The sequence below is a fragment of the Seriola lalandi genome, unplaced genomic scaffold, assembly GCF_002814215.2.
Source record: "Seriola lalandi dorsalis isolate HSWRI2012SDOR001 ecotype SW California unplaced genomic scaffold, Sedor1 jcf7180002054470, whole genome shotgun sequence".
NCBI classification, from domain to species: domain Eukaryota; kingdom Metazoa; phylum Chordata; class Actinopteri; order Carangiformes; family Carangidae; genus Seriola; species Seriola lalandi.
In genome coordinates, this window is record NW_019525023.1 from 3,051,679 (window position 1) to 3,079,677 (window position 27,999).

At 44.0% G+C, this 27,999-nt stretch overlaps 1 protein-coding gene across 6 annotated transcripts in view; it reads left to right on the plus strand.

Annotated features, from left to right (window-relative positions):
• The window catches only part of sipa1l2a (signal-induced proliferation-associated 1like 2, genome duplicate a), an 80,501-nt gene that overhangs the window by 2,440 nt on the left and 50,062 nt on the right, over positions 1–27,999 (plus strand). For all 6 annotated transcript variants that reach the window (XM_087175474.1, XM_087175472.1, XM_087175473.1 and 3 more), the window contains exon 2: positions 26,132–27,965. In XM_087175474.1, the coding sequence (XP_087031600.1) occupies positions 26,402–27,965 (1,564 nt within the window). In that variant the 5' untranslated portion in view covers positions 26,132–26,401. The remainder of the gene's footprint in view (positions 1–26,131; positions 27,966–27,999) is intronic.

A 27,999-nucleotide genomic window follows, 5' to 3' on the forward strand; every position in this document is an offset into this window, starting at 1 on the left:
GCTTCCTGTGACATGTCCAGGGGCCATATCCAGTTGTTATCATTGCAGAGCTGTTTAGGATGTCTTCCGACCTAGTGGGCTCGGAGACGCCCCACTACAACCGTTATGTTGTGTTTGGACACAGAAATTGCCTGTAAAGATATTGCAATAACAAACAGTTGTTTGGGGGCTTTGTTTAGGTTTGGGAAATTGCTTAACAGTAGCGAGTGAGTTCAGTCTTCTTGTGCACTGACTGGTCTACTGGTCTTTCCCTTTCTTTGTCTCTGTTCCCACGGTTCTTTGCTACCGGTGTGCAACTAGTCATGATTTGGAGAACAGCAGAAGGAAAAAAAAACTGGACTTAGGGGTGATGCATTTCTTCTTATTGTACCATAGAAAAATGCCAAAGCATTTGGTGCCTCTTTCCAACAGATCCCACACCGCATCCATGTGACAGGGATCAGGAACCGTGGTCTGGTCTGTGCTGGCCGACCAGCTGACCGGCTGGCTGGCTGGCTGGCTGACTGGTTAGCCAGGAGTCACAATAGGCCTCTCCAGCCAAATCCTGTTGCTTCAAAACCAACCAACCAGCAGACAGGGGATCACATGCTGCCTGCGCCTGTTGTGAGAGCCAGACTCTCTCTTCGTCTTTTCTGCCAGCCTTTGTTTTGATTGCAGTCTGGATTTATGGAAGAATTTAAGCCCACTCATCACTGTCAGGGAAAGCACAGATGCCGTCATTAGGTTGATGTTTTTTTTATGAATCGATTCCCTGTTCCACGGGGGATCTGTTTGTGGTGGAGGTGCGTGGTTTACTGAGCAGTGTTCATAATGTGTACAGTACTGACAAAGACTTGAAATACGGCTTACTTTTGATTTGGGGTATCAAATAGATTTGTAAAATTCCTGATCATGTGAAAACTCCTGAACTATCTACCTCATCAGTGCCAGAAATGCTTCCCACCGGTTTGGAATAAAAAGCAGCAATAAACCTTTCGTATTATTATCTGAGGCATGTTGAAAAATGGCTACCATGTGATCTTCCACTCCCACTGCTTCAAGGTCAGTGTGTTGGATTCTCTTAGGGTCACTCATAATTTTAGTCTGAAGTGCACATTATGGGACTTCTCATGTGTAATCAGTGTAATGGCATCAAGACAGCATGTTTAACAGCTTTGCTCAGGCGCTGGCGTATGTCATTGTGCATCTCTGGGAACCACAGGAAGACGCCAGCAGCCCTTCACGGCACCATATTTCCACTCTTTATGTGATGTGCACAAATGAGATGTTATGGCCTGTGGTGCATTGCTTAAGGATATATGTGGATTGGCGTCCTCATGTGCCACTCTGTTTGTTTATTTGTTTGTGTCTAGTAAATGTATCGTTGGTTAATCTGATCTTGCTCATGTGGGTAAGCCTTATAGTGGATACACTAGATTAGACACAGATGGATGATGTGTTTGGTCAGATATGACACCTGCCATTTAAAGGCATTTTGCCTAGAGATTTCTCTATTGTACTTTACATTGGTTTTTAAGGAGGAATGGTGCAGTTTTCATGGTATTAGTAAATGTCTAAAACTGTCTAAAATAGCTGCTCGACAGCCCATCTCTTTAACTTGCCACCCTCTTGCCACTAATCCAGTGGCTTTCTGGTGTGCCAGGAACATTTGGATGAAAAAGCACTGCCATGGTTGGAGGGGGAAGCTGCTGGATGGAGCAGATGGTATAATGACAGATGTCAAATGCTGATGGCGACGACACTGTCAACGTCTGCTGATACACATCCGAGCTTCTGAGGGACCGAGGACGAGGTGAGATGCCGGGTCAGGAGGGAGGTTAAAGGTTTGAGCCCTCTGATGACTGACTTTGCCATCACTGCCTGTACATGCATGGCTAGACCATTAGTGGAAAAGATTAGGCATCTGATAGCTACAGCTGGAGCAATGGATGATACACAGTATGCTTCTCAATATCCTTGATACAGCTGTTTTAAAGACCTTTTGTTGCATTGCGGATGGAAAATAAGCAACAACATATTGTCATATATCAGTGTATCAGATATCATTACTGTGTCACTGGTCATGAAAACATCATCATGTGACCAGCTTAGACCAGCCTGGACCTCACTATTTAATGATGACCTTTTGAAACCACACATGACTTCTGGACTAAGCTCCATCATACACACGAGTGACAGGCGGAGCTCCATATGACCTTTACTGTATGGCGGTGGTTTACAGATGTAGCCCTCACAGCCAACACAGATGTGTAACTATATGATATTTTTCCATCTGATAGAAAATCATTAATTCTCCAGATAATCTCTTCAATCTTCAGACACAATGGTGAAACGTGGATCATCTCAGTTTATAAAGGAGGACCATGATCGTCATAATTTCTGAAGATTTTGAAAATGAAGGAGCTCACCCCACCCCACTGGTTATGCACAGTGGGGTGAGATAATGGTGCAGTTATACCTACAGCTTGATCATAAAGCTATAGAGCAAAATGGAGGGAAACTACAGTCGTCTGGCTTTGCACTAAAGTTTTTAGTCTTCCTGTTATACAATAGTTTTATTTATACCCAGTGGACAGCGGTGCAAATACCCATTGTCAGAGCTCTGAGCAGGGGAGCATCACTCTTATTTCACCAAGCCAATCATTTCATGTCATTCCAAAAAACATCATTTTCATGCATTATGGATTTGCACTAGTGGAGAATATAGGAAAATGTGTCTTGCCAAGATGAATTATGTCTGCACCTCTTGTTCCCTTAGGGACTCATTAGTGTCCATATCAGGAATGTTGGGGAAAAGGCCATTGAAAGTTGCTGACTCTCCCTCCATGTTTTGTCTACATGTCTGTCACTGGGTCACAATGGAGAGAATGAGCGTTGGCCAGTCATTAACCTGATGGCCACTGAGTCCAAGGACCAGTCGTGACCCATGGGGTTAACTCGGTCTGTGTTCCCCTCAGTGGGCCCAGACAATCGGGACTACTGACCTCTGTGGTCACAGCCAGCCTCCAATGGGAGATAAGAAGGGATTTGGTTTAGTGCTGTTGTGCATACCTCTTTGCTGCTGTAGCGAAAAAGAAAGGGCCTGTCTGAATTGGCAGACAGGACTGGGTGTGGGTGATACATCCAGAGTTCATACTGCATGCCATTACGGCCTCTGTAGATTTTCTGTCTTTGTGTCTTTGTCTATTCATTTGTTGAATTCCACTTAAGTATAGATGACAAATATGGAACTCTAAAATAACATTTATTAGATACAAAAAGAAATGTAAAATAAAAAAAGCATAATGTATAGATTCAGAAAAATGTGAAAAATGAACAAATAAATTCTTGATGAGTTCCCACCTTGTCCCCCCTCAACCAATAAAAATTATGAAATAATTAATAAACAGTGAGTTGAGTTAATTTGTGGGTCCGAGAGGGTGGAATTATTTCGCAATTTCTTGGTTCATTTTATTATTTTTTGTATTTATTAATAGGATTATTTATTTCATAATATCTGTTTATGTGATATTAGCCATGTTAGAGTCCTCAAAGGTGCAGCAAACTGGACCTGTAGTCACAGAATCTAGGCCAATCCTGCACGAAAGCCCCCGCGCAAACATCTGCGCCCTTGACTGACAAATCGACCTCGGGTAAGCCAAGGAGCAAATAGCCATTGGTTGAGTTGTTTTAAAGCATAAAAGTATGCTGACTTGTTTCTGATAGAGGTTCATTGTAATTAACAAGTCAAATGGAGCAGAGCCGTGACAGATGTGCCATAAAGTGTGTTTGCGTGTGTGCGAGAAAGTCACTGAGGCATTGCTGCTGGAGCCAGTATCCTTCACTTAACCTCACCAGTGCACTGCAGTGCTTCCAATCCACACTGTTGTTGAAGCATGAGGCACTGTCGAAATACAATTTAACCTACATGAACAGTAGGGTTGCTTCAGTACATATTGCACAGTGCACTGAAAGACAGCTTCTTTAAACAGTATTTCCTCAAGGTGTGAAGAATATAAGGATCTAAGAATAAAAGGAAAATCTAAGGGATATTTTATTATTCTGTTTTTTAGAGGCTGCTTTGTTGTTGTGACTTCTCCTGTTCTGCTTTGTGTGCAGTTCTGATGGGAATGTACAAGATTTCTGGGTATCAGCTGTTTTACAGGAAGGAAATTTCTCCAAAACAGCCCTTTATCAATTGTGAGAAACTATGTTTTTTTTGTTTTTTTTTGTTGGTTCCTTTCATGTTGCCAGCTCACTAACACGAGACAAATTAGAAAGTCTTGTCATGGTCTGTAGTTTGTCATTGTGTTTCTTAAAAGCGCTGACGAAACGCATTGGGAGGAGGATGTTTTTCTTGTTTGTGTTTCCACTAGTCCATAAATCAAATGATGATAATGTGTTTACTTTACTGAATATATGTGGTTTATCCAAGAAATCCCAGAAGTATAACACAACTTTGGTCATGTGCAGTTTCGTTTCTAGTGTGTTTTTCAAACTGTTGTGATGCAATGTATTATTCTGATTGTGTTATTATTTTCATTTGACAGCAACAGCGAGCTGTCAAGCTGTCAAGCTGTTGGAGACACCGTAACATTCTTCCACGCCAAGCTTTTCTCAATTTCTAGAGCTTCATTTGGTCAAAATAAACTTTATAACCTTATCCTCCTGTCAGTGTCCTTGAAATATAAATATTTTGTGTCTTGTAGTTCACTTCAGCTTTTGAATTATGCACACCATTAAACCAGAACATTACTATGAAGCCTTTGTGTCCACTTACTGAAGCACAAAAATGCCTGTACATCATTTTGCCTTTGGCCTATTCTTGTAACTTGCTGTTAGCAAAGACGTGGTTGTGGCTATTTTAGATGAGGCTGAGATACTGGAGTTACTGGTGTGTGTGGGAAACCCTTTTACATAGAGTGGAAGGGAAGGCTAAAGCAGAGAGGAGCTGAACTGTGCATGGCTTGCAGTCAGCCTGGCCTTTCCTTGTACCCGGGGCTGCTGCAACAGCGGTATGATGTGTTTAAGGAGCACCGGTCCAGCCAAGCAGAGCTAATTCAAAGCTAGAGTAGTATATTCCATCTCACTTGTTTTTTTTCCTCTTTCTTTGCTACATCATTTTGACTGGCCTTCCTTTTATGCGATTTGTAAAGGCTGTTGACGGAGTATAATGATCTGGAGTGACAGTGGCCTGATTTTTTTTTTTTTTTTTTCCTTTCTCTTGCTTCTGTAATCGCACTGTCTGTTAATGTGGAGGAGATCAAGTGCTCCCCTCCTCCTCTCCGCTGAAGAGTATAGAAAGCTGCCATGGACGTTTGGAGGTTAGCCATAGGGGTTAGGATGCTGTGGGATCCAGAGCCAGTGGGGAAATACATTTGATACTGAATACTGGCCTTTATATGGGTTTACTGCCTTAAAAGAAGAAGGGACAAAAGAAAAGGAGATTACATAACACATTCAGGCAAACACTGGCCCAGACACTATGTTAGGATCCTAACAAGAGATCTCTGTATAAGTAATTCTTACAATGCCTAACAGTTACACTGTGTGTTCATTCAGTGCTTACCTTCCCCAGGCTGTGTTTACTGCAAGCCCGTGGAACCTCTCTGAAATGTAAACAGGACTGTAGGGCCACATACAGTTCAGCTCTGAGCTCAACACAATTGAACACACAACTGCTGGATACACAGCCAGGTGCTGTGTATCTGACCACAGGAGCAGCTGTATAATTACACTGTTCTCATTTGTCTCAAGATAATCTGTGTTTAGGTGGAGAAGACAAACACCAAAAGGTCAGAGGTCAGAATAAGCCTCCAGCTTGTTGATGGATTTACGTTGTTGTATATTTACTTTAATATCTTACCTTTTCCTCCAGTGATACTCTGCTGACTCAGGTCTTTGTTGTTCACTATGTGAAGCTCCAAAGGTTAAGTTGACACATGCCAAGAATCCAAGTTTCTTCTCGCTAACCTGGTTCCTCCCAGTCCCCTCCCTGATTGAGGAAACAGTTTCTCATTTAATGACTCTAAACAAGGTTACCGCAGAAAGCCAACAATAATCAGGTTAGTTAAATGCATGTTAACACAGTTACTCTCATCAGTTCACACACGGAGATCCATTCTCTCAGGTGGTGACATTTGACATTTTCTCGGGGTGGGCAAGGAGAGAAATGAGTGGCAGTTAATTGTTTCCTGTCATTTTGTTTAATTTTCACTGAAAGGTGGTCCAAGTCTGGGATCCCCGAGGAGGAGACTGCTTGCATTTCCCCAGACTTAAAACAGAGCCAGTTCCCTGTTTGTTGATTTCATGGATTGCTGCTTCACCTTTGCTTTATCCCCTCAGTGTTTTTGTTGTCGCACTGCAGAATCAACAACATGGCCATGGCTAGGTTTACAGAGTATAATGTGATGGCTTTGTGAACGTTTTCTTGCCATAGAAGCTGTAAAAAGACACACCCCTAACCTTGAGCCTCTGCTTGATAGGATTTTGCCCCAGGGAGTCCCATACTGGAATACTGTGGTTGTTACTGATCTAGTATTGATTGGTGTTATTGTCTGTACTTTCTCAGGGCTGATAGCAATGCTGACAATTCAAATGTTTCATATTTGTGAGGTGCTACTTCAAGGTCAGATGCATAGTGCTAAAAGGACTCTCTTATTAACTAGGTAGGTTGACTAATGTCTTATTTATAGCAACAGCCTGTGGGAGTTGTCCATCTTATCAAACCCTGCTGGATATACCACTGCGTTTGCAGTCTATCTAAATGAAAGCAAGACTTTCCTCTTGATTCTGTTGCTTGGTTGACCCTGAGTGCATGTTGTACAGCTGCCAGCGCCTGGTGTTCTCTCTGAATGCTGCCATCTTGGTGACATTCTTCAGAGCCTGCTGCAGTTTAGAGATAAGGAAGAGAGGAATAAGGAAATCTGAGCTTATTTGGGATGCCGTTGTAAAGTCTGGCCAGCTCTGTGATTAAGGACAGACACCTTCCTGAGCACATTTTTCATCTTGTGCCCGATCTCTGCTTGAGTGAGGTGGAAGTACATTAAAGAATCTAACTCCAGCTCTTTTAATGTCATTCTGAATGACATAAATATTAATGCCAGAGGACTTCCATTTGTATTCGCCAGTTAGGTCTCTCTGGAGGAAATGCTGCAGTTTGCAAGACAACTGTACTCCTTATGACTGGTGTGATGGTTGTTCTTCATCTGCTCCTCCAATTCTTTGTATGTTCCCTTCCCCCCTTCACGAGAGCACCTCATCAGATTGTTGGCCTCGATCGGTTCTGAAGGTCAAAGGTCACTTGATCACTGGGGGACCTCACGTCAGATCAGATCAGTGCACTTAGCTGCTTGTGGAAGTCAAGGAATGAAGGAATGAATTCATCCGCGCTCATCTCCCTGGACACTTTTCCCCATTTAACATTCAGAATGGGAGGATGGGAAGATGGTGGTGGGACGAGATAGAGAGATAGTGAGGTTAAAAACGAGCATTCATGTCACTTCCTCCTCTCAACACTTTTTTTATGAATCACATACACTGTGTGCAGGTGTGTGCACAGATATTTAGCAGGAGATGACGATGACCAGTTGATTGGAGGAATGGAATACGCTGTATGTGAGTTTTGTTTGTATATGGCAGCTGACTCCTCTCTAAATCAGTGAGATCAAGGCTTTGCTGATGAGTGGCAATAGAGAGTGAAGCACATTTTTAGAGTGCAGTGTTTCCCCTGATGCTTTGCTGTATCGTTAACATTATCAATCTGTACATGGAGACAAAAGCAAACTGCGTGATTGTGAACACGTGGGTGTGCATGTAACACTGCGTCCATTTGTGTGTGTTTATACGTAGGTGTGCGTGTGTGGATGGCTCTCAGTGGGTGGTTAGTCTTTGACACCCTTTTAGTCACCACACCTCCCTTAAACACACCCACTGCATGCCATGCCAGCTGCAGCTGTTGTGCCTCAATGCTAGAGATGTAGAAAATTCCTCTCACTCTGCAATTAGAGCTGCAGATTGCTGAATAGCGCACATTGCAATGTCCTAAAATTGCACTTGGTCGCCTTTCTACTACCAAGAACACTGAGTAAATAGAAACTGATGAGGGCGAATCATGAATAAACCGGCCCCGTCTGCCTCCGAGTTGACAGATTGTGTTTTGTGCAAACCGCTCCTTGTGATGTGCTGTTGCCCTGGTTAAAGAAACCAAAGGGTGGAAAAAGGCCTCATTGATGGGGTGGGTTTCTCACGCCTGACTGAGAATGTTCGCTTTCCATCGAGTCAAGTGGTGTATTGTGATCTCAACCAAAGAAATGCAAATATATAGAACAGATGTACTACCTCTTTTCCCCCTGTTTGTCGGCAGGAGTAATCCCTCACTCTGGTGGAGATTGTGTTGGGTGCGCTCCGGGTGCAAGACTAAAGTGTTAACAAGGGAAAAGCCATGTCACCCTGGCACATGTGATGGCTGCCCGCCTTTCAGGGCCTTTTCTCAATAAGCCTAGATGCTCAGGACAGATAAATGGAGGCTTTTGTGGCCTTTGCCAGAGGGAGAATCAGACAATGAAGGACACACACAGAGCAAGGTCTTTTCCAGAGAAAACAGCTAAAAGCAGCATTTCTACACTCCCTCCTCCTTTTTCTCTTTCACTCCCTCCTTCACTTTCTCCTGTTTCTCACTCTCACTTGCTTCCCGAATCTTTTCCTCCTCCGTGAGAACTGAACCTTGCTCCCATAATGTTTCCATAAACGGGCTGAGGGAATGGAAATAACTCAGACCATTTCCCATTGCCTCCCTCTATCCACTCTCCCCCCACTAGCAGTCCCTTTACAGGGCTGTGGACAGTACTTAAGCACACTTCCCTTAATGATGCACAGTGTTTTGCACTGCTCTGAGCACGAGTAGAGTGCACATTTTACGGCATCTCATACACCCTGGACACAGTAGCCTTAATATAGCTGTGCTACTGCTACTCCACTGCATATCCTTCAATATGGCCAGGAGACACTGCCTCAGAATTACTAGTTATTGTATTCCTGTTCCTCTATAACCTATCATCTCTTCCTATTCAGGTTCTCTTCTCTTCCCTATCTTTCCACTCTCTATTCTTTTCTATTTTCCTCTCCTCTCCCCTTTGTGACTCTTGGCATGTTGTTGTCTTAACTGTCACGTTGTGGCTGTCTGGGGTTTTACATCTACATTTGCATGTCGGTTGTTGCCTACATCTGCAGGCCATCCTGCCAGGACTGGGCAATCTCTCATGTGGGTGGCTGCCCTGGGAACAGATGTTTTTGATGCCACTTGTAGGGGAAAAGCTTTGAAAGTGACTCCATAAAAGAGATGCCAGCTGCATGACAAACCAGGGTCGCCTAGTTCTCAGGAATTCTTTCGAAGCCGCTTCTCTCTGAGCTCTGCAAACATGGCCTGTGGAGAATAAGAAAAGTTTTCACTTAATCAGACTGTTCCCTTTGGAGAACTTCATTAATTACAGAAGGAAGTTGCTGCACTGGAACATATGCTCCACATAGCTGCGGACTTCACTTTGAAAAAAAACTTCTGTTATGTTTCCTTTTTTCCACTCTTTGAGGGTGTAGTAGATTTTCATTGTGGCTATGAACAGCATGCCAACAGGTTGGTACAATTCTGGATGTAACCCTTGTGACGCTGCTTGTTTGTTTGTAATGTTGCTCTGCAGTTCTCTAGCCAGCCGTGGTGCAGGAATCTGGCAACCTCCACAGTCATCTAAAAGCACTGGCAACTTAGCCCATGCTGCTGTTAACAATATGGTTTCCAGTGTCAACTTTCCTTTGCTTCCTGACTGCCTGCTGCTGCTGCACACATCCGTAGAGCAGCACCCCTGATCTGGCATGCAGCGCGCGCTCTCCTGCCAAACTTTCAATGAAAAGCAGCTCTCTGGCCGGTGATTATTATTCACGTGCTAATTTTAGCCCCTGCAATCGTCAAAAACCCTTATTATGTGCCCTATGGATGAAGAACGTCATCTGTGCAACACACAAATGTGCTGAGCCGGAACTACTGGTGTCTGCCAACTTTGCCAAAGTATAGTTTGTAGGTTGCGGTTGTAACGCTGGTACTCTGCCTCAGGAGATTTGTACAGATCCTAATCATATGTTCATAGGTAATGAAAGAGCAAAACTGCAGAATATAAACAAGACTTGGATAAGCACTTAACTGCTGAAGACATCCTCAACCTGCCAGTGGCAATGTTGTAGTGTTCAAAAGTTAAAAATGTTTTATGCTTCAATTATTTATCTCATGAGCCCACAGATTTATCCTGTCACCCCTTGGTTCAGAGATTGGAAATGACTTTTCTTAAACCAACTGGTTCACCTTTTACAGATTTTGTCCAATATTTTTTCTCATGTTGCTTTGTTTTGCTCAAAACCCAGCAACAATAAGTCTGCCCCTGTCTTCACCCTATCCCCACTCATCTCTGTGGTGCTCTCTCTCCTCTCTCCTTTCCCCCCACCAACTTTCTGTCTTTGTTCTGAAGGAAGGTCTGCTGTCACTCAAGGCTGTCATATGCAGGAAAAGTTGCCTAGCAACAACCTAGAGGGATGCGAAGCCACTGTTTACTCTCCACCCCCTCACCTCATGTGCCCACTACCCCCTTCTCTTTCACTCTCCTCCTCTGTTGTAGAGATGGAGCGGCATGGGAGGATAGTTGAGGCAGCGCAAACTCCTGCTCTCTGATGAATTCAGACAACAGATACAGAACAAACTGAAAGGAGGAGAGAAGGTGGAGAGGGGGGGGGGGCAAAGAGGGGAGTGTGACATTCAGAGATGCTGTGTCTGCCTGTTGCCTGCCAGCTGCTATTCCTCCCTTCCTCTCTGCAGGAGGAACAGACCATTTCCCTAACAGCCCCTCTCTCACTCTGCATAACTAAGGAGGAACTTGTCCTAACACAGCATGCCATTATCAGGACTAAAAATACTGGGACACCAAATGTATCACATGCCTGGCTATCGTCACACCCTCATGAACCAGGGCTCAATCTAAGCGGACACAGGTGCCTTTCATTCTGTCTGGATTATTAAATGTCCCCAGGAGGAAGCAATCAGACAAATGGTCTTTGTTCTTCACCACATTATGCTGTTTTAACTTGTTTAGTTCTGTAATGATGTAGCAAGGCTGAGGCTTCACACTACCAAACTGAGTGTAGTTGTCAGGTTGACCATAGAACAATAAAAGATTGGTCATCTTACCCAATACGATAAAAAACAGCTTCAAAATCTCACAGGAGTCTCCAGGAGGAGATTCTGCCCAATGCTAATGTATAAAGGAGTACGGTAGTTTGATGCTATGGAAAATACACCTACTCACTTTCTTACCATGAGTTGGTTGAGAAGACCGATACTACTGTCATATGAGTCTGCTAAAAATGAAAGCCAGGAGCCAGTTAGCTTAGTTTAGTTTGGCATAAAGACTAGCAGCAGAGTGGAAAGGTTAGCTTGATAAAAAATGTGTATTTGATGTTACTGCACTCGGCCAAGAAATACTCGCTTTAATCTTCTCGTCTAACTCATGTTTCTAAGTATATTTCCCAAAAGGTCTAACTATCCTTTAAAGCATGCAGTATGTGAAGTGCACAGCTAATTTGCACTATCCAAAGCGTAACCTTTCTCTTTTTCAAAGTCTCTGAAAAAGTCTTGTCATGATAGGGACATCAGTAGAAACTTTGAAACTCTTAATTAACAGAAACTTTGTGTCTGGCCAAATAGTCCCATCTTCAGTGTGAATTCCCATGTGAACAAAATAAAATGCACCTTAAGTGTCTCAAGAAAAACAGTCCTCTGCCACTAAATGTAAATTCTTTTTGTTAGAGTTTCACCTATTTTCTCTTTTTGAGTGACGACTATTGGCCAAGTCCCCAAAGGTTCAGTTCATTTATTTAAATCAGTCAAAACTCTGCACAGCAAGTGAACTATAAACTGTGAAAGATGTTTTCTCAGTGTTTGTGAATGTCGGTCGTCCATATGTGTATCCGTCTGTGTAATGACTACCCTTGGTATGTAAATTACCCATCAGACCTGGTCGTCCATGTGCAAATGAGCAGTGTTTGTGGGATTGTGTTTTTGACCACAGGCACTGCTGCACATGTGTGTGTAGGCTGATGAATAGTTTGTCTGTTTGCTGGGATGCAGTGACAAGAACTGCTAAGTGTTACCTCCTGGGGCTTCCCACTCTTCAAATAAAACTCTTTCCTTCCCCTCAACTCAAATCAAAGCTGAGAACCTGTGAGCAGAGGCTGGATCAAAGCAAAATGTGGCACAAAGACCTGTACTTGCTGCCATTCATTCAGCTTGATTAAAGTCTGTCATTTCCTGCTATTAACATGCTCCTACCTCCAACCAGAAACAGACAGAGCAAAGCAGTCATCAGGAAGTGGTTAGAATGACACTGTTTTAGTGTTTTTCCAATTAAGCGCCACGAAACTCAATTATGTTGCACTATGCAAGAGGAGAAATGTATCATCAAAACTCAATTACCTTACAGAGGTGTTCTTTATTTAGTTTTTATGTGGCCGAGGAAGGCTGACTTCCTCTGAAATAACATACTTACACATATTTATACCTGGTAGTTGCACAGCATAACTGCAGTTTTCTGGTTTTGGCTATTATGAGGGTTAAAAGTACCTCACTCAAAGGTGCTTTAGTGGTCACTGAGAAGGTTTTCCACACCCATGTTTCATCATAGTTCACAGATTTCAACCATAAATCCTCATAGTCACAAGTCTGCTTCTCTAATTCCATGTTAGAGCCAGTGACACAACATCCTGACCTCAAACAACTAGTATCAACAAACAACAACTGTTCAAACACGTAATGACGGCTGACTGCCTGACATCTTCTGGTCAAAGATGAATTTGAACACCACAAAGACTGCAGCTTGCAGCCAGATGACCTGCACTTGCACAAGAGGAAATAACCACTCAGACTTCTGTATATGTAATCCACAGAACAAGAACATAGCAAAAGACAAACAAAATCTTTGTCTTTGGTCATTTTCACCATGTGAACCAGTTTAAATGCTCTCACTAAATGATTGACAAATGAACAGAGAATATGTTTAATAAAAACTGTGGCTGTAAAGTTTGACTGCTCAGTAATGCCCCAAACAGTGCTCAACATTTGTATCTTTTCACCAATTTTAAATGGGTTCACCTATTCCTCTTTTCTTCTACAAGCAAAAGACCACAACTGACCATGTTTGTGAATATCTAAGCAAAGCACCACACAACAGAGCCATTTGCAACTTTTTGATGGACCGCTGTCTTATTATTTCCTGCCTGGCAGGCGCAGAACGCACACGAATGTGCGAACAGCGGTCAGCTTGATGACAGCTGTAGTCTTTATCAGAAGATGTGAGGCAGCACATCAGTCAGTCTGTGTTGGTGCTACTTCTTTGGCTTGTGTGTATGGAGGCCCTTAAACCCACAGCTGTTTGCAGTGAAGCACTGGAGAGTAGAGATGAGATTCTTTTTTTCATACATTCTTCTCCCTCGCTCTTACGACTATCACAGCCTTTCCTCTCCTTTCCTCCCTCCTGTCTGTCGCTCTTTGTACAGGTGTGAATGCACCCAGGATGCATTGAGGATGCATTTGAGATCCGATCGCTCAGAACGCATTCAGAGGTGGTCTGGGCCACATGTGGCCACATTCTTTTAGCAGTGTGAATGCAAATGTTTCCTGGGCAACATTGAAGGACCGCCTACTCTACTATCGCTGACACTCGAGTGGTCACTCGAGACTGTTGTGGAGACACAGTCTAAAGCCAGGTGTGAACTGACGTACTTAGAGCTGTCCTCTGGTGATTGGGTCACCCGAGACGCATGTTAATGGCAGGTCTGAACTGGGCCCCTGCCTCTGCTGAAGGTAAAAATGTGCAAACTCAGCATATGGCATGTGGATTGAAGGATTATCAGTTTTGAAAGAAGGGCTATTCTCCTCTCTGGTCATGTCTTTCTCCTCTTATCTCAGTGTGTTTAAGTTGGTCATGGTTGCTGCCTGCTCTGTTTGTCAGACAGACCTTTGTACCAAGCTGCAGTTCATGTGACAGGGAACAGATAAATGAATTCCTCTGTCTCCCACTGCTCCAAATGTCAGCCATCGCAAGGAGCTATGAAGGTCACAGGCTTGACCTGGGCATCTTTTCTGGTGAACAATAGCTTTTCCCCGCTCTTTTTTCTTGTCCTTCCTGTCAGCCAAAGAAGCTCTGAATGTCATGGTCCACCCCCCAACCCCACCCCCCAACTACCAACACCACCACCCAGCAGTCTCCTCCGCGGCCCCCCACCAAACACAGCCACCTACTTTCCCTTACATATGCTAATGTTGCAGTCTCATTCAGCTGTTGGTGGCTTTGTCACAGGGGGAGGGAGAGAGTTGTGTGCATTAAGGGGCAGCTGTATGCATTTCGCTAAATTGACTCCCCAATGGTTGCCAGACTCGTCCTTATTTTACTCTCTCCGTCTTTTTTTACTTCTTCTTTCTCCATTTTGTCCTCACACTAGTTATTGGATAAAGGAGCAGGAGGAAGAGTTGTGGCACTGTTGTTTATTTTAGAGGCTTTCTGCTGTGAAGTGTGGTGGATTTCTCTCTCCCTTGTGTGTTTTTTGGGTGGCTTGTACTCAACAAGTGGCTGATGGATTTAATGCACTTGGAAAGCATCTCCAGAGTGGGCTCATTACCACAGTGGCTCACGGTGCTTTGTGTCCTCTGCTCTTAGGATTTATGGCTCTGATGAAAAAGGACTCTCTTAATCAGGTAAGCATGGCAACTGTTGATGTCTAATGTTGGTTTTTCATGTAATGGCCTAATAGGAAAAAGTGTGAAGGCTAAAAAATGCAAATTGGCTTCAGTTTTACTTGCATTTATGTGCAGAGTAAGCTGTCTATAAAGCGAGGAAAGTCTTATTGGTTAGACAATAAGACTTTATGACAATATGAGCGGTCTAGCCTGCGGTATGTATCACAGGAGGAATTTGTGAGTGTCTGTTTCTGGCAGACACGGCAAAAAAAGTTCTTCCAAGGTGAATAAACGAGTGATTCATCTGTTGTATCTGTGCTTGCGCCTGTCCTCGTTGTAGTTATCTTTCCCTTGCATCCTCCGGGTGACTAAACCTCATTCTGTGTCAGCGGTGGAGCTTCCAGCTGCTGCCCAGACATCCAAATTCTCTTTCTTACGCCAGATTTCTGTCAGCAACACCAGACCAAGTGTGAAAACCAAACTTTGAAAAGAAAATTAGTACTGCTGAAGTGAGTAAAAGGAGGGGGAGATGGTCCATGGCACTGACACATTCTGAAGTGGCTCAGCTGGTCAGCATGTATAAATCCTGCTCCCTGAATGATGTGTGTGAATGTGTTTGCATCCGTATGTTGGTTCTCAGTCTTAACAGTGTCACACAGCTTACCTACTTCCCTCCTCTGCCGCACTGTTTCTCAGTGATAATGTGACAATCTGGACTCTGACTGACCTCGGTAGAGGAGCAGAATCGTGGATGTTCTCAGAGCTTTCGATCTGAACTCCTCACAAGTCTTTAAACAGCTTGCCTTTTGCGAGATGAGAGCGCTCTTCTCACCGTTTCTCTCCTCCTCTCCTTGTTTTCTTTCTCTCCTCTCACTGAGAGAGTGCACTCTGCTGACAGGCTGTCATTGGTATGGAGTTAGCTGGGAAAGCAGCAGGCTGCTGGGAAGTGGCAGAGGGGGGGATGTGTGCTGATGGAAATAGGTGGTGGTTTATTCTGGAGGCCTGCTGGGACACATCAACCCTGCACGTCCCTTTCTGTCTCCCCAATGCAGCGAAGGCCAGAGTGGCTAGGCCCAGTTTTTTTGGGGGGGACAGATGGTCCCTTTTGGAGACGGGCCACAGCACAGTGCTCTCTGTTTGTGGGGTTCCACTGGAGCAGCCAAGAACAAACACGGTCTCCTTCTGTTGGGAACATACAAGACCTTCAGACAGTGAGACCTGAATAGGCTCTGGGAGTGACATCTAAGATGATGCCTGCGTATCTTGGGTGTGATACTAACACTGGTCATTACGTAATGGTAACTGATATTCGGCTAAGTGCTTCATGATAGCCCTGCAAGTCACACAGCTAATAACACGGTATTCTATTAGTCATATTAGTCAGTATTCATTAATTATGTATCCGAATGGGGACTCTCTACTTTATTCGCAGCCAAGTTTACAACATCACTTAAATCTTTTAACTTGGTGCATTGTGGGTCTGTGTTTACTGTGGCGCTTGTTCTTTGTTCATGTGAATAAACGGGGCAAAATCTGTTGTCCTGTCTATTTTAATTCTCAGATCACCCTGAAACAACTAAAGGACAATGGCAGTGTGCTGCCTGGCAGGCGCTGGGCAGTTAGCCAGCTGGCAGAGCAACAGGGAAGGAGACTCCCATTTTCAGTTGAGCCAGGAGGAGGTCTGCCTCTCTCCCGCACTACCTACAGCCAGCACTACTACTACTGAGGCTCAGTTCAACTTAAGAACAGGGGCTCTTTTCTTTTCATAACATAACTTTACCGCATAGCTCGGCTCCACACCCTGTGAGTGTGAGTGTTTGAAGCTACCATCAGCGTTGGGACTGCGGTTAAGGTCCCACATGATGAATTGCTGTTGTGTTGATCTTGGCATGTAAAGTTGGTCGTTCCAGCGCTGCAGCTTCGGTGCACAAGGTGTAGTTTATGTTTTCACTTGGAATACTAATTACAAATGACTGATTAATTAAGTTCCCTCTTAGTTGTAACCAAGTGATAAGAGTCAGGTCTCTGAAAGCACTTTAATAAGACCTGTGATTTAATAAGAATATAGCATGCAGTAACTCTACTGGGTGAATGTTTTAGAGGCATAAATGCTGTGTTTGAACCATTTACATGCACAGCTTTATGACATGCTGTGGTGCTTCACAATACAATCAATTACTTTGAAAGACTCGATTGATGTTTCCAGAGAAAGATATGTGCAGTCATGTTGAGTGAATCAGTATTCACATAATTAGATTCACCTTGACTTCCCCTTCTTCTTCTTCTTCTTCTTCTTCTTCTTCTTCTTCTTCTAGTTCGCTGGCTTCTATGCACAACCGTGGTGTTTCTTTTCTGGCAGATCCCTTTTTTTCTTTGTCTGTAACAAAGCATATGGTCGCTATTATGAGATTTGAACGTTGTGCAGGAAATGAAAAGAATTTACCATTTTGCAGTTTCTGTTGGGTAAACACGTACTGCTCCCTGAACCAAGTGGAATGGAGTCAGATCACGGGTGACCCCTGTGCTTTAGACTCAGCTGCAGCCAGCACATTCCAGATGGAGCTACTGCTAGCATGAAGCGGAGCAGGCTCAGGGGTGCACTGGTGTAGGAAAACAAGCCTCGTGTTCACATAAGCTGCCTCTACGATAAGACAATGGCTAGAAATAACCACCAGTCCAAACAATAAAGTCCATGGCAAAGCAAACAGCTATCTTTTGTTTAATTTTACGTGTCTGAACATAACTGTTGGCAGATGAGGTGTGGCGAGATGACTGTTGGAGGGCAGTCATCTCGTAGCCACAGGAGCAAATATCAGACAGTGCAGATCATAACATATATCCCCGGCCTCTTGTATTCCAGCTGTTGTCTGTGGAAAGCTGTTTGGTTTTCCTTGGGTGTTTTGGATGTATTGAAGTCTTATTCTGGTATGAAGCAACTTCCCTTTTGCAGAGATTCCTGTCTGGTCTGCTCAATCCAGAAGAGAAACAAGCGAAAGGATTTTTTAGTTGAGTTTTATATAGATCAAAACGCAGACAGAGCGCACAGAGCGTCTTTTGATGCAGCGCTCTTGCTAGAAGTTAGACTCCTGCAGACGCTGCAGTGCTTGTTTGATCAGGGCTGTGTTGTCCGTAAGTCTGCGCACCTGGGGCAATGACTGGGCATTAGCGAATGTGGGCATTTCCCACAGTGCATTGTGAGGCCCAGCGCTGTGGAAAAGATGAGACAGTGAGCGTATATGTTTACTCTGTGCTGTCTGACCTCCTTTTTTATCTCTTCTACTGACTGTTCTTCTGCTGTTGGGTCAACTCGGGTCTGTGTGCGCCGAGATGTAAACAAAAAGCCTCTAATCGTCTCGCTCCTGCAGATGCTGCCTCTGCTCAGCCCCTCACTGTGTGTGTTTGTGGGCATTGCCAGGTAAATTGGATCATGTCAGGATGGTCAGTGGTGATGACATGACACTCTCAAGCTTTCACTAGGAGATTTTTAGCTTGGCAGGACACAGTACACATTACACTGGCTGTCAAACGGAAATGAGTAGGTACTTTCAAAAGTAGAAAAGCACCCCTAGCTGTTTGAAAATGTCATGTGATTGCATGTTGCATGTTTTATGTGTTGATGTGACACCAAATATCAATAATTCCAAGGCAAAGAAATTAATTCCATTAATATGTTTGTTCACAAGGATCTACCAAGGCTGTTGTAGTTGTCTTTAGCAGCTCGTACTTGTGTCTTTGTATCACCTTTCATACTGCCGAGATTAGATAAGAAGCACTGGTAATGCACTGGAGTTTAGCATTCGCAGAAACCTGAAAACAGAATGTGCCAAAATCTTTCCTTTGAAATACACTTCTAATGTAATTAAATAAATGACAAGCCTATTGAGTTGGACTGCATATTGCTTGTTAATTAATTTAATTGACTTATGAAAATGATTAATAGATATAATTTAATGAAAAGGGTCACTTGTTTTTGGCACTTGATCAAAATAGCTGGCGCACATTCACCTCTTCCGTCTGTACCTGTCTACTTGTTTGGTTAAGGGAATAAACTCATCATCTCCATCTCCAGGCTTCTCCTTCCTGTAACTATTAGTTGGAGCTGGTGCATCTACGCATTTCCTCAGCAAGGACAGACCCCAATTCCCCCCCAACCATTTTCAACAGCCACATTTGATTTCGGATTGAGTATACCAGAGCTCAAAAAGACAGGAAGTGATTCAGGGAGACCAGTGGGCAAGTGGAGGGTGAATTTTTCTGTTTGTTTACTGACAGTCGCATCCATATATCCTCTCAAATGGATGATGCTGTCACATTGCTGCCCATCACTAGTGAAGTGGTATTTTTAATTCTGTAGCTTATTACTTACTCAACCCCACTTAACCTAAAAAATATTAAGCATCTGTGGCTGTTAAATTCTCATCCATGTGAATATTTTAAAGGATAACTAGGATGAATATGGTTTCCTGTTAGTTTCCACACATCAGACTCGCTAATGCAGCTGGTTGGAACTCATTTCATTGGTTTCCTTACCTCCCACTGAGGGTGAAACCCTCCATTCACAGTGGCCATTAAAATCTCAGCATTACTCCCTGCAGGCAATATTGGCACATCAGGGTGTTCAGTTGGTGGTCTGAGCACAATAAGAGAGGGTGGAGTTTGATGATTGGGTTCTTACCGGCTCAGAAATAGTGAGTTATCGCTGCGTACAGGAAGGGGTGGGATTGGCCATTAAGGGCAGGGCTTTAGCATCAGTGCTAATTTGAGTGTCAGCTGGTGGGAGATTCCTCCCCGTTGTGAGGTTGAATTGTGGGACCAGTAGATGAAAGAGGAAGAAGCTGAATGGTGCATTTGGTCTTCTTTGGCCCATACGTTCATAGTCTCGGTTGCTGTGAGCAGTGGTATACGCATGCACACTCAGTCCGAACACCCCCTTACAAGTGTCCTTTCTGGTTATGGAGGCACTTGGGGAGGATGGTATGCCTGGTTTCCCAGGCCCCAGTAATGAACTCTCAAGGATAACATCGCCCAATTAATTGGTTCTGTGGTTTAATTGCATGAATCTCTTTTGAGCAAGGTTTGGCAAAGCTCCCGTTCTTGTTTTTTTCTTCCTGCTTCACCACTTTCACTCCTTTTCTTAACCTCGCATTCTCCTTTGCAATAACCCAGTTAAGGTAAAGAATCGCTCCAGTGAAGCAGAAACACAGATTTTCATCAGATCGGCGATGCTTGTGTTTGGTGCAGTTATACCCCTCCTTCTCTTGCTGCAAGTGTGATGAATTTAATATCTATCCTGCCCAAAAACCATTGCATGTACCCCTCCCATTCCCACCACAAGGTTGGAACAGCTGCTCACAATAGAGGATTGAAAACAGCTCCCACGTTGTTTTAAATCAACTCCTCAGAGGGCGAAACACTAACACCATGGGCAGCGTAAATTTGATCGGATTTGAGTGTGGAGTGACATGGAATGTGATTCATTGTTTTGATTGTAAGTTTATTGAGGAATCAAATGGTGGGCAGTGAAGCATAAGCAACGTGCCTTCAGGTTTGTTTGCTTTCCGCTTGGATTTTTTCCTTCCTCTGTGTTAATGATAAACACAGTGTGACACATCCAAATCTCTGACTGGGTGCAGCATCTCAAGGAAAAAAAAAAAAGGAAGAAAAACAGTAGAAGGCAGGTAACAAGAAACTAAAACAAATGGGGTTGTGAATACACTGACATGGACTTGTAAATTTGCTTCACATAGTAATGCTGCCTGACTCACTAGCCTATATGATGAAGTCCATGAGCTGGAAAATTGGTGTAATCGTCTTGGCCTCTAACCTACATTGCACCCTAATTTGGCTGTGGGAGGGGAGGATGACTGCATCGTGTTTTGGCCTCAGCTCTGGAGGTCGAGGCGTCTTGGGGACAAGGCCAGCTACTACTTCCTGCTCGCAAATCACAGAGGAGTATTAATATGGCTCAATTACACAGGGCTTCATTAAAGATAATTGGACATAATCACAGGTCCACGTTCACCCCAGGGCTCAGAGTGGCCCGGCAGCTTGGTTGGGGCTAAATAAACATGTTTTACTTTGACCTGAGGTGCAACAGTGAAGGGCGCCACATTTTAGAGGAATGTGAAAATTCAAGAATGAGAAAAGCCTCATTTGCCTCATTTGAAGCCCATGTGCCTCTAGTCCTTTCTTCAGCTTTGCCAGTGGTACTGAATAATACAATAACACAAGGCTTTGTCATTACATTATTCTGTATTCATGCATTATGGGTGCACTGACCGTAACATACAGCCACACATATGCAAATCTTGATATTTTTGCACAAATAATTGTGACATCTTGGTGACTTCCTGCAATTTTAACATGCAATTCACAAAACCTGCGCAACATCAGGTCATCCAGTTGATGCAGCGCATGATATTTTGAAAAATCCAGGACGTCTTATTATGTGACATGTTTGGCTTTTTGGAGAGTCATTGCTACCTGAAATGACAACAAATCAGGCATGTAAAGGGTTTTGCATTCTTCACAGGAATATTTTTTAAACGGCTAATGACATGCCCCTGCTTTTTGAGCATAGAGTATGTGCCTAATTTTCTGAAGCTCAGAGTGGATTAGTCTTAATAATGTTGTTTTAAAAATGTGTTTGCAACTGGCATCAATTAACGATTCAGTGTTAATGTATGCTGTGCTGTTTTGTAGAACATTCTTGCATCATGACTTAATTTCCATAAATCCCGTTTGCATTTTTCTTCATCATCACTTCAAGTATCTTTGGAGCAACAACTGCAAGTGAGCTGCACCCAAACCCAACAAAAAGACAGTCCATAGCTTTTTGCAGAGGGACGTCCTCTCGCTGTGACAGTTGTGTAGGAGTTGTAGAAGTGACTAATGAGAAGTCTGCCGGTCTGTCATAGTTGGCTGACATCATGCTGTGTGTCCTCCTCTGGTGACATGGCCTATCAGTGACAGTAGAGTATTAATCTCAGGATGGTGGACAGAACACGTTCACTTTTCTGACAGCGTATTAATATCTGCCGGCCCTTTAATCAGGCCACAGTGTCAGAGGATTATTTTAAGACCTGGCAGAACCGCTGGGCCACTCCTCTCTGGATGAACCAAGATGAAAGACAGAATATCCAACATCAGAGACAGAAAATGAGTTCATTACTGTAATTAGGCCTCTCTTCCTCTCCCATCTCTCCTTCTCCATCCCTTCCCCCTGTTCACCGGGCCTTGTGTCTTAAACACCCATAATGGCGATGCATTACTTCAGTAATAAAGGGCTGTTAGCAAAAGCAGACCGCCCACCCTCCATCTGCTGCCTCCCATGTACACACAGCCACAAAGGAAAGGACAGAAAAACAGCCTCCTCCAGGTCATGCAGAAGATAGATTCTGCTGACCACGGAGCTTGTGGCACTCTCCACTGGTCGAGGGAGCTGGGGGTTGGATGTGGAATGAGACGTGGTGCGACTGTGTTCATTTATCACTGTCACAGGGAAAGTAGCTAATAGAGGGAAGGAAAGGGAAACACAGACCACCATGTTCACTGGTTTATCCTGCCCTGTCCTCGACATGAAATAAAGGCCAGCTCACCCTTTCCTGACCCTATGTAGCAACACAGTCTGGATAGTACGAATGTAAACACACTAGTCTCCTGCTTAGTTTTTTTTTTTTTTTTTTTTTTACTATGAATTCCCTCCCATTGGTAAAGAGATATGAGGCACACAGGACACTGTATAAAACTGCCAAGAATGAAAACATTTTAAGTAATGTGCTTTTAAAGGTGGGAATATTTGCACTGATGTGCTTTTATTTATTTATTTTATTGCTGGGTGTATAGCTTGATGTTTGTCCATTTTTTTCATGGTGTGCCAACAGTGATGATAAAGAAATGTTAAGCTTTGACTTTTGTTTGTGTATATTAGCAGCATAACACCCCTCTATCCTTTTGTGCTGCACAGCATAGGCTGCTGTGAGAAGTCACTCACACTGTTTTCTTCTCATGCATTGAGATTACAGTATGTCACTTTCTTTGTTCTCCCTGTTGTCAGTCATCCGTAAAAGCCTCTGCTGGAGTGTCACCATTGATAAAGCTGTTTGCACAGGTGGCACATTTTGCTGTCACTTGCTCTAATTCTGAGTGTGAAAAGACAGTGTTCAGTCATCACTTGACATTTGGGTGTTGGTCAGCATGAACGCCGTGCTCACTTCTGCTCCCTGTCATGTCTGGGAAAGAGGCCTGAGATGAATGTTGGATGACTGGAGAAACCTAAGATAAATGTCCATCAGCAAGAATAGAAGATACAAGAAAAACTGTTCAGCATATTTTTTAAAAATAAGATTCTTTGTTTGTTTTGGCCGCAGGATATTTCACATGGTGTCTTGGGGTGATGGATATTTGTTGTTTGAAGGTTTGAAGCAGTGGACTCACTTTTCCACTGATTTTGCATTTCCCAAGTCATGAAATAAAAATCACCAAATTTCAGAAACGATAATATTGTTTACAAAATTCACACCACACCACATAGACATGGTTAAATAAACATCTTCACATTTCATTTAGTGGTCAGTTTAAAAAAATAAAAATAAAATATTTACTGTAGATTGGTCCTTGGTTACACTAGCACTTTGGTATATGTGTGTATGGTTCAAGCACCAACCTGTGAGATTAGGCTGTATCAGATGTAGGTATACCGGTTTTTGAGCAGGAGAATTTGCTTTTTTGCTTTATTTAGAAATCAAAAACCAAACTACTTTGGCTTTTTTCAGCCACACACATCTGCGTTGTCGAAGCGGATACTTCAGTCACGACACTCGCATTTCGTACACTGTGTACACTTACACTTACAATTCCAACAGGGTACTGTTGCCCTAATTCAAACACTGCTGTTGTGCTTTCACCGGAAATGATGGTCGCAACATCTGACCACAATTGTCACCCACATGCAGACTGCTTTGTTCACTTGATTTAACTTGCAGGTTTTACTTGCCTTTGTATGCTTCCTGTGTCATATGACATGGAAATTACGCAGCCACTGGTGTTCATAATCACGTTTCTGCCTTCCTCAGTCGCTGTTTTGACGTTTTCAAGTTTTCAAGTTTGAAAATATCTAGGTGGCCCCTCGCCTTCCATCACATAGCCATTATGGCTACCATTGAGGGTGAGAGGTGTCCATGGTTTTACAACTAAATTTTTTTTCTTTTTCCCAATTTGAGAGCAACAACTTATAGTGCAGTGCATGTTGCCATACTTGTCAACGTAAACGCACTTATGCACTCAAAATAGCAGGTGAGAGTGTAGAAGTACGACAGCAATAGTCTATTGAAAATGAGCAGCTTTGGCCTTGTTCTCTGCGATGCAGCCAGTCAGATAATCCATTATTCATCATTTGCCAAGTGCAACATATTCCCAGAACAGTTCTCATCACTACATCATGCATTCACATGACACAACATAATATCTAAGCCTTGTGTTAAATTACAGTGACACTACACACAGTTTCACAGTGTGAATGAAGCTGTGTTCAAAACCAAACCAGAGAGAGAGACAGAGAAGATTGTGGGAAGTTTGGCAGGAGACCGAACTGAGACGATATCATTATCAGTCTGTTTCTACACATTTGGGTCATGAATGCATTAACCTGTATTTGGCCCAGGCAGAGGCGCATACTTTATTATTACAATGTTTCCCACTCGTCCCGAGAGTATTTTGCAGAGTCTGGCTTGAAGCTAATCTTGATGTGGCCCACATTTTCCTCCCAAAATAGTTCATCCTCCTCCTTAACAGTAAATGACAGAGAAATGTAAACAGTTGTCTGCGGACTGAAGCTGTATTAAAGGCCAGTGGACGCTGGGCTCAACTTTATCTTGCATGTTCACAGTGAAACCGTACAAAGAGAATAGCTTTAACAAGACTCTTCCTCCTCACTGAAGCAAAAAAAAAAAAAAAGGGAAAAAAACTAGCGGTTCACTACCCTGCTCTCTCTAATGTGTGGGGTTTACTGGGTAACTCATGGGCTTTTCACATGATTGCAGTACTAGGAGAAATGAGGCACATCACCACCCTCAAAGAACAAGAAAAAAGCATTTAGGTCAATATAGGAAGACTTGCAGCCTCTTTTGCGGTATGGTGTGGTGTGATCTTCCATGCAGAAGTCAGGGTTTGAGGAGATGAATCCAGTGTTACACCTCACTCACTTAGCCCCACAGGACATACAGTACACCCTAATGGTATGGTATGGCGTGGGATCGATGTGAGAGGAACCTTCTTGTGTTTATCTGGAGTTGCTCATTTCCTCTTAAAAGTTGTGCGTTCAGCGTCAGTACACAGTGCAGTCTCTGTTAGCGTCTCTATTATATTGTCTGTGTCGAATCGTTTTCCACAGTTGAGCGAGACTATATGACCAACCTGGTGAAACAAAAGTCTACACATGGCTGATGTTCAGGGATATTACTTATGGATAAAAATGAAAACCATGCGAGTTTACAGTGTGTGTGTGTGTGTGTGTGTGTGTGTGTGTGTGTGTGTGTGTGTGTGTGTGTGTCATTTGAATTACCCAAGAGGGAATGAAGCAGCTTTTCAAGGACAATGTCTTCACTCTCCTTCTCTTTGTCCTCAGATGTTCAGGTTAATGAATAAAGCTGCTGATGTCAGCCTTTTGTCTGTTTATTATTTCCCCAGTTGAACATAACCAAACAAGAGGAAAGGGTAAACCTTCAAACTTCCTCCTCTCGCGTTACTGTGGCGTGGACTACAACCTCATATCCCAGTTAAATTATTGCATATGTGGTTTTTATTTGTCATAGCCAATTTACTTCATCAGGTTCGTGTTAATTTTCCTCATAACCAACTCCATCAGATAAAAAGGCGAAGTGGAATTGGCATTGAATATGCAACACTATCCCTACTGTATAATTTGCTGGCTTGATGATGCTGCAAGCGGCTGGATGAGATCTTGCTACATGCGAACATTTAGCTGAACATCTGCCTCTTGTTGCTGTAATTTGCTTCACCACCATCTGTTAGGCATTGGCTGGAAGTACCAACAAAGATATGCATCTATCTTGTTATAAACCCATAATGGCACCAACTCCTCGAATACACTAATTAACCGTACTCGATATGCTCTACATAGTTCCAAAACTAATACAGCCCTACTTCCCTAATGGTGGGAGTTTATTACCAGATAACTGGGTACAGACAATTCAGGTCAGAAGTATGATCATTTTTATAGCTGAACTCAATCTGCTGTTTTGGGCTCTTTTTGTGGAATATAAACTGCTTTTATGTTTTAAATGAAAATGTCTCACTTACAGTGTTGAAACCCACTCGCTGTGTGTTAACGTTTACTTTTGTGTTTTTGTTTTTGTGCCGTAGATCCAACTCTTCCAGCTGTCGTTCTGCGTTGGCGGCACGCTGTGAGAAAAGACCCCGCTCCGCTGTGCCTCAGCGCTCCTCAGACACTTGTCCTTGACATCCAAATGCTGTGTGTCGAACGTCGAGCCAGCCGCCTTCTGTGAGTTATGACGACGGCTGCTTCATTGACTCAGGAAAGAGGCTCCTCCTCCACTCACCAGTGAGCAAATCACATGATGTAATGAAGCAGGGTCCTGAAAGTCCGCTCTTCAAGGAATCTGCCAGCAGGATATGAGTATTTTGAGTCCTGTGACGGATAACAAATCAAAACTTGTGGGAATTGTGGGAGGCCCAGAAGAATACTCCAGAGCCATGCAGTCAGAGGAGCTTTTCAGCAGGAAACTCAAAGCCCTGAATGGTGGCATGGGACCACCAACCTCCAACATGCAGGGGAAACCTGATGGTTCAGGCAAAACAAATGGTACTCCAGCCATGCCTAAAATGGGCGTCAGGGCCAGGGTGACAGAATGGCCGCCAAGGAAAGATGGATGGGACGGACGGCCTTCACCGAACTACCAGAGTGTGATACCGGTATTTCAGAACGGCCAGCAGGAACATACTGTGGAAATTCTGGAGCAAGGTGAAGCAGTTTGTCTGGAGGTAGACTACTCAGACAAATACACACTGAGTGACCTCCTCAGCCACTCCCCACTGAAGGGCCTCCACCCTATACGTCAACGCAGCAACAGCGATGTCACCATAAGTGACATTGACTCTGAGGACATCATGGACCAGAACGCTGTCAATCCAAACACTGGGGCCTCATTGCACCGTGAGTACGGCAGCACATCTTCCATCGACCGCCAGGGCCTGAGTGGGGATGGCTTCTTCACCATGCTTAGGGGCTACCGAGTGGACACGCTGGACCACCGTAGCATACCACCTCTGGGTTTCCCTGAGTTGTTGCGCTGTGACGCCTCACTCTCCCCCAGCCTGCAGACAGCAGCCCAGATTGCCAGGGGTGAGATAGTTCACATTCCAGGCTACGACTACATAGATAACTCTCTCCTATACAGCCGGGAGCGTGAGAAGTCCTTTATGAGGCGTCTCAAATCAGAATCATCTGAAACCTCTCTGTTTAGAAAACTGCGGACCATAAAGAGTGAGAGTGACGCCTTGCGGCTCTCGATAGAGGACGACAGGCGACCGCTCAGCTTCCAGAAATGCTTTGCCCACTACGACGTCCAGAGCGTTCTTTTTAACATCAGCGAGGCGGTTGCAAGCAGAGCTAACCTGAGCCAGAGGAAGAACACAACCACCGGGGCTTCAGCTGCCTCAGCTGGAGCCATCACTGGGGCTGGTGGAGGGGTTGGAGGTGGCCCTGGACCTGGACCTGGACCTGGACCTGGACCTGGACCCGGACCCGGACCCGGACCTGGACCTATACCAGGGGCAGATGGTGGAGCAGCAGGATGTAGCAGTGGAAATGCCCCAATGTTTGAGTCTCCACTAGGCAGCAGGGAGGACTTGAACCCCAAGGAGAACCTGGATGCCGATGAAGGGGATGGGAAGAGTAACAACCTAGTGCTGAGCTGCCCGCACTTTCGCAATGAGATCGGTGGGGAAGGCGAAAGGAAGATCTCCCTCTCCAGAGCCAACAGTGCCAACTACAGCGGTGTGTCAGAGAGCTGCTCTTTTGAATCATCTTTAAGTTCCCACTGCACCAACGCAGGAGTCTCTGTACTGGAGGTGCCTCGAGAAAACCAGCCAATCCACAGGGAGAAGGTCAAACGCTACATCATCGAGCACATTGATCTTGGCGCATACTACTACCACAAGTACTTCTACGGGAGAGGTAAGGAATGCTTATGATAAATGTGTCTTATTTG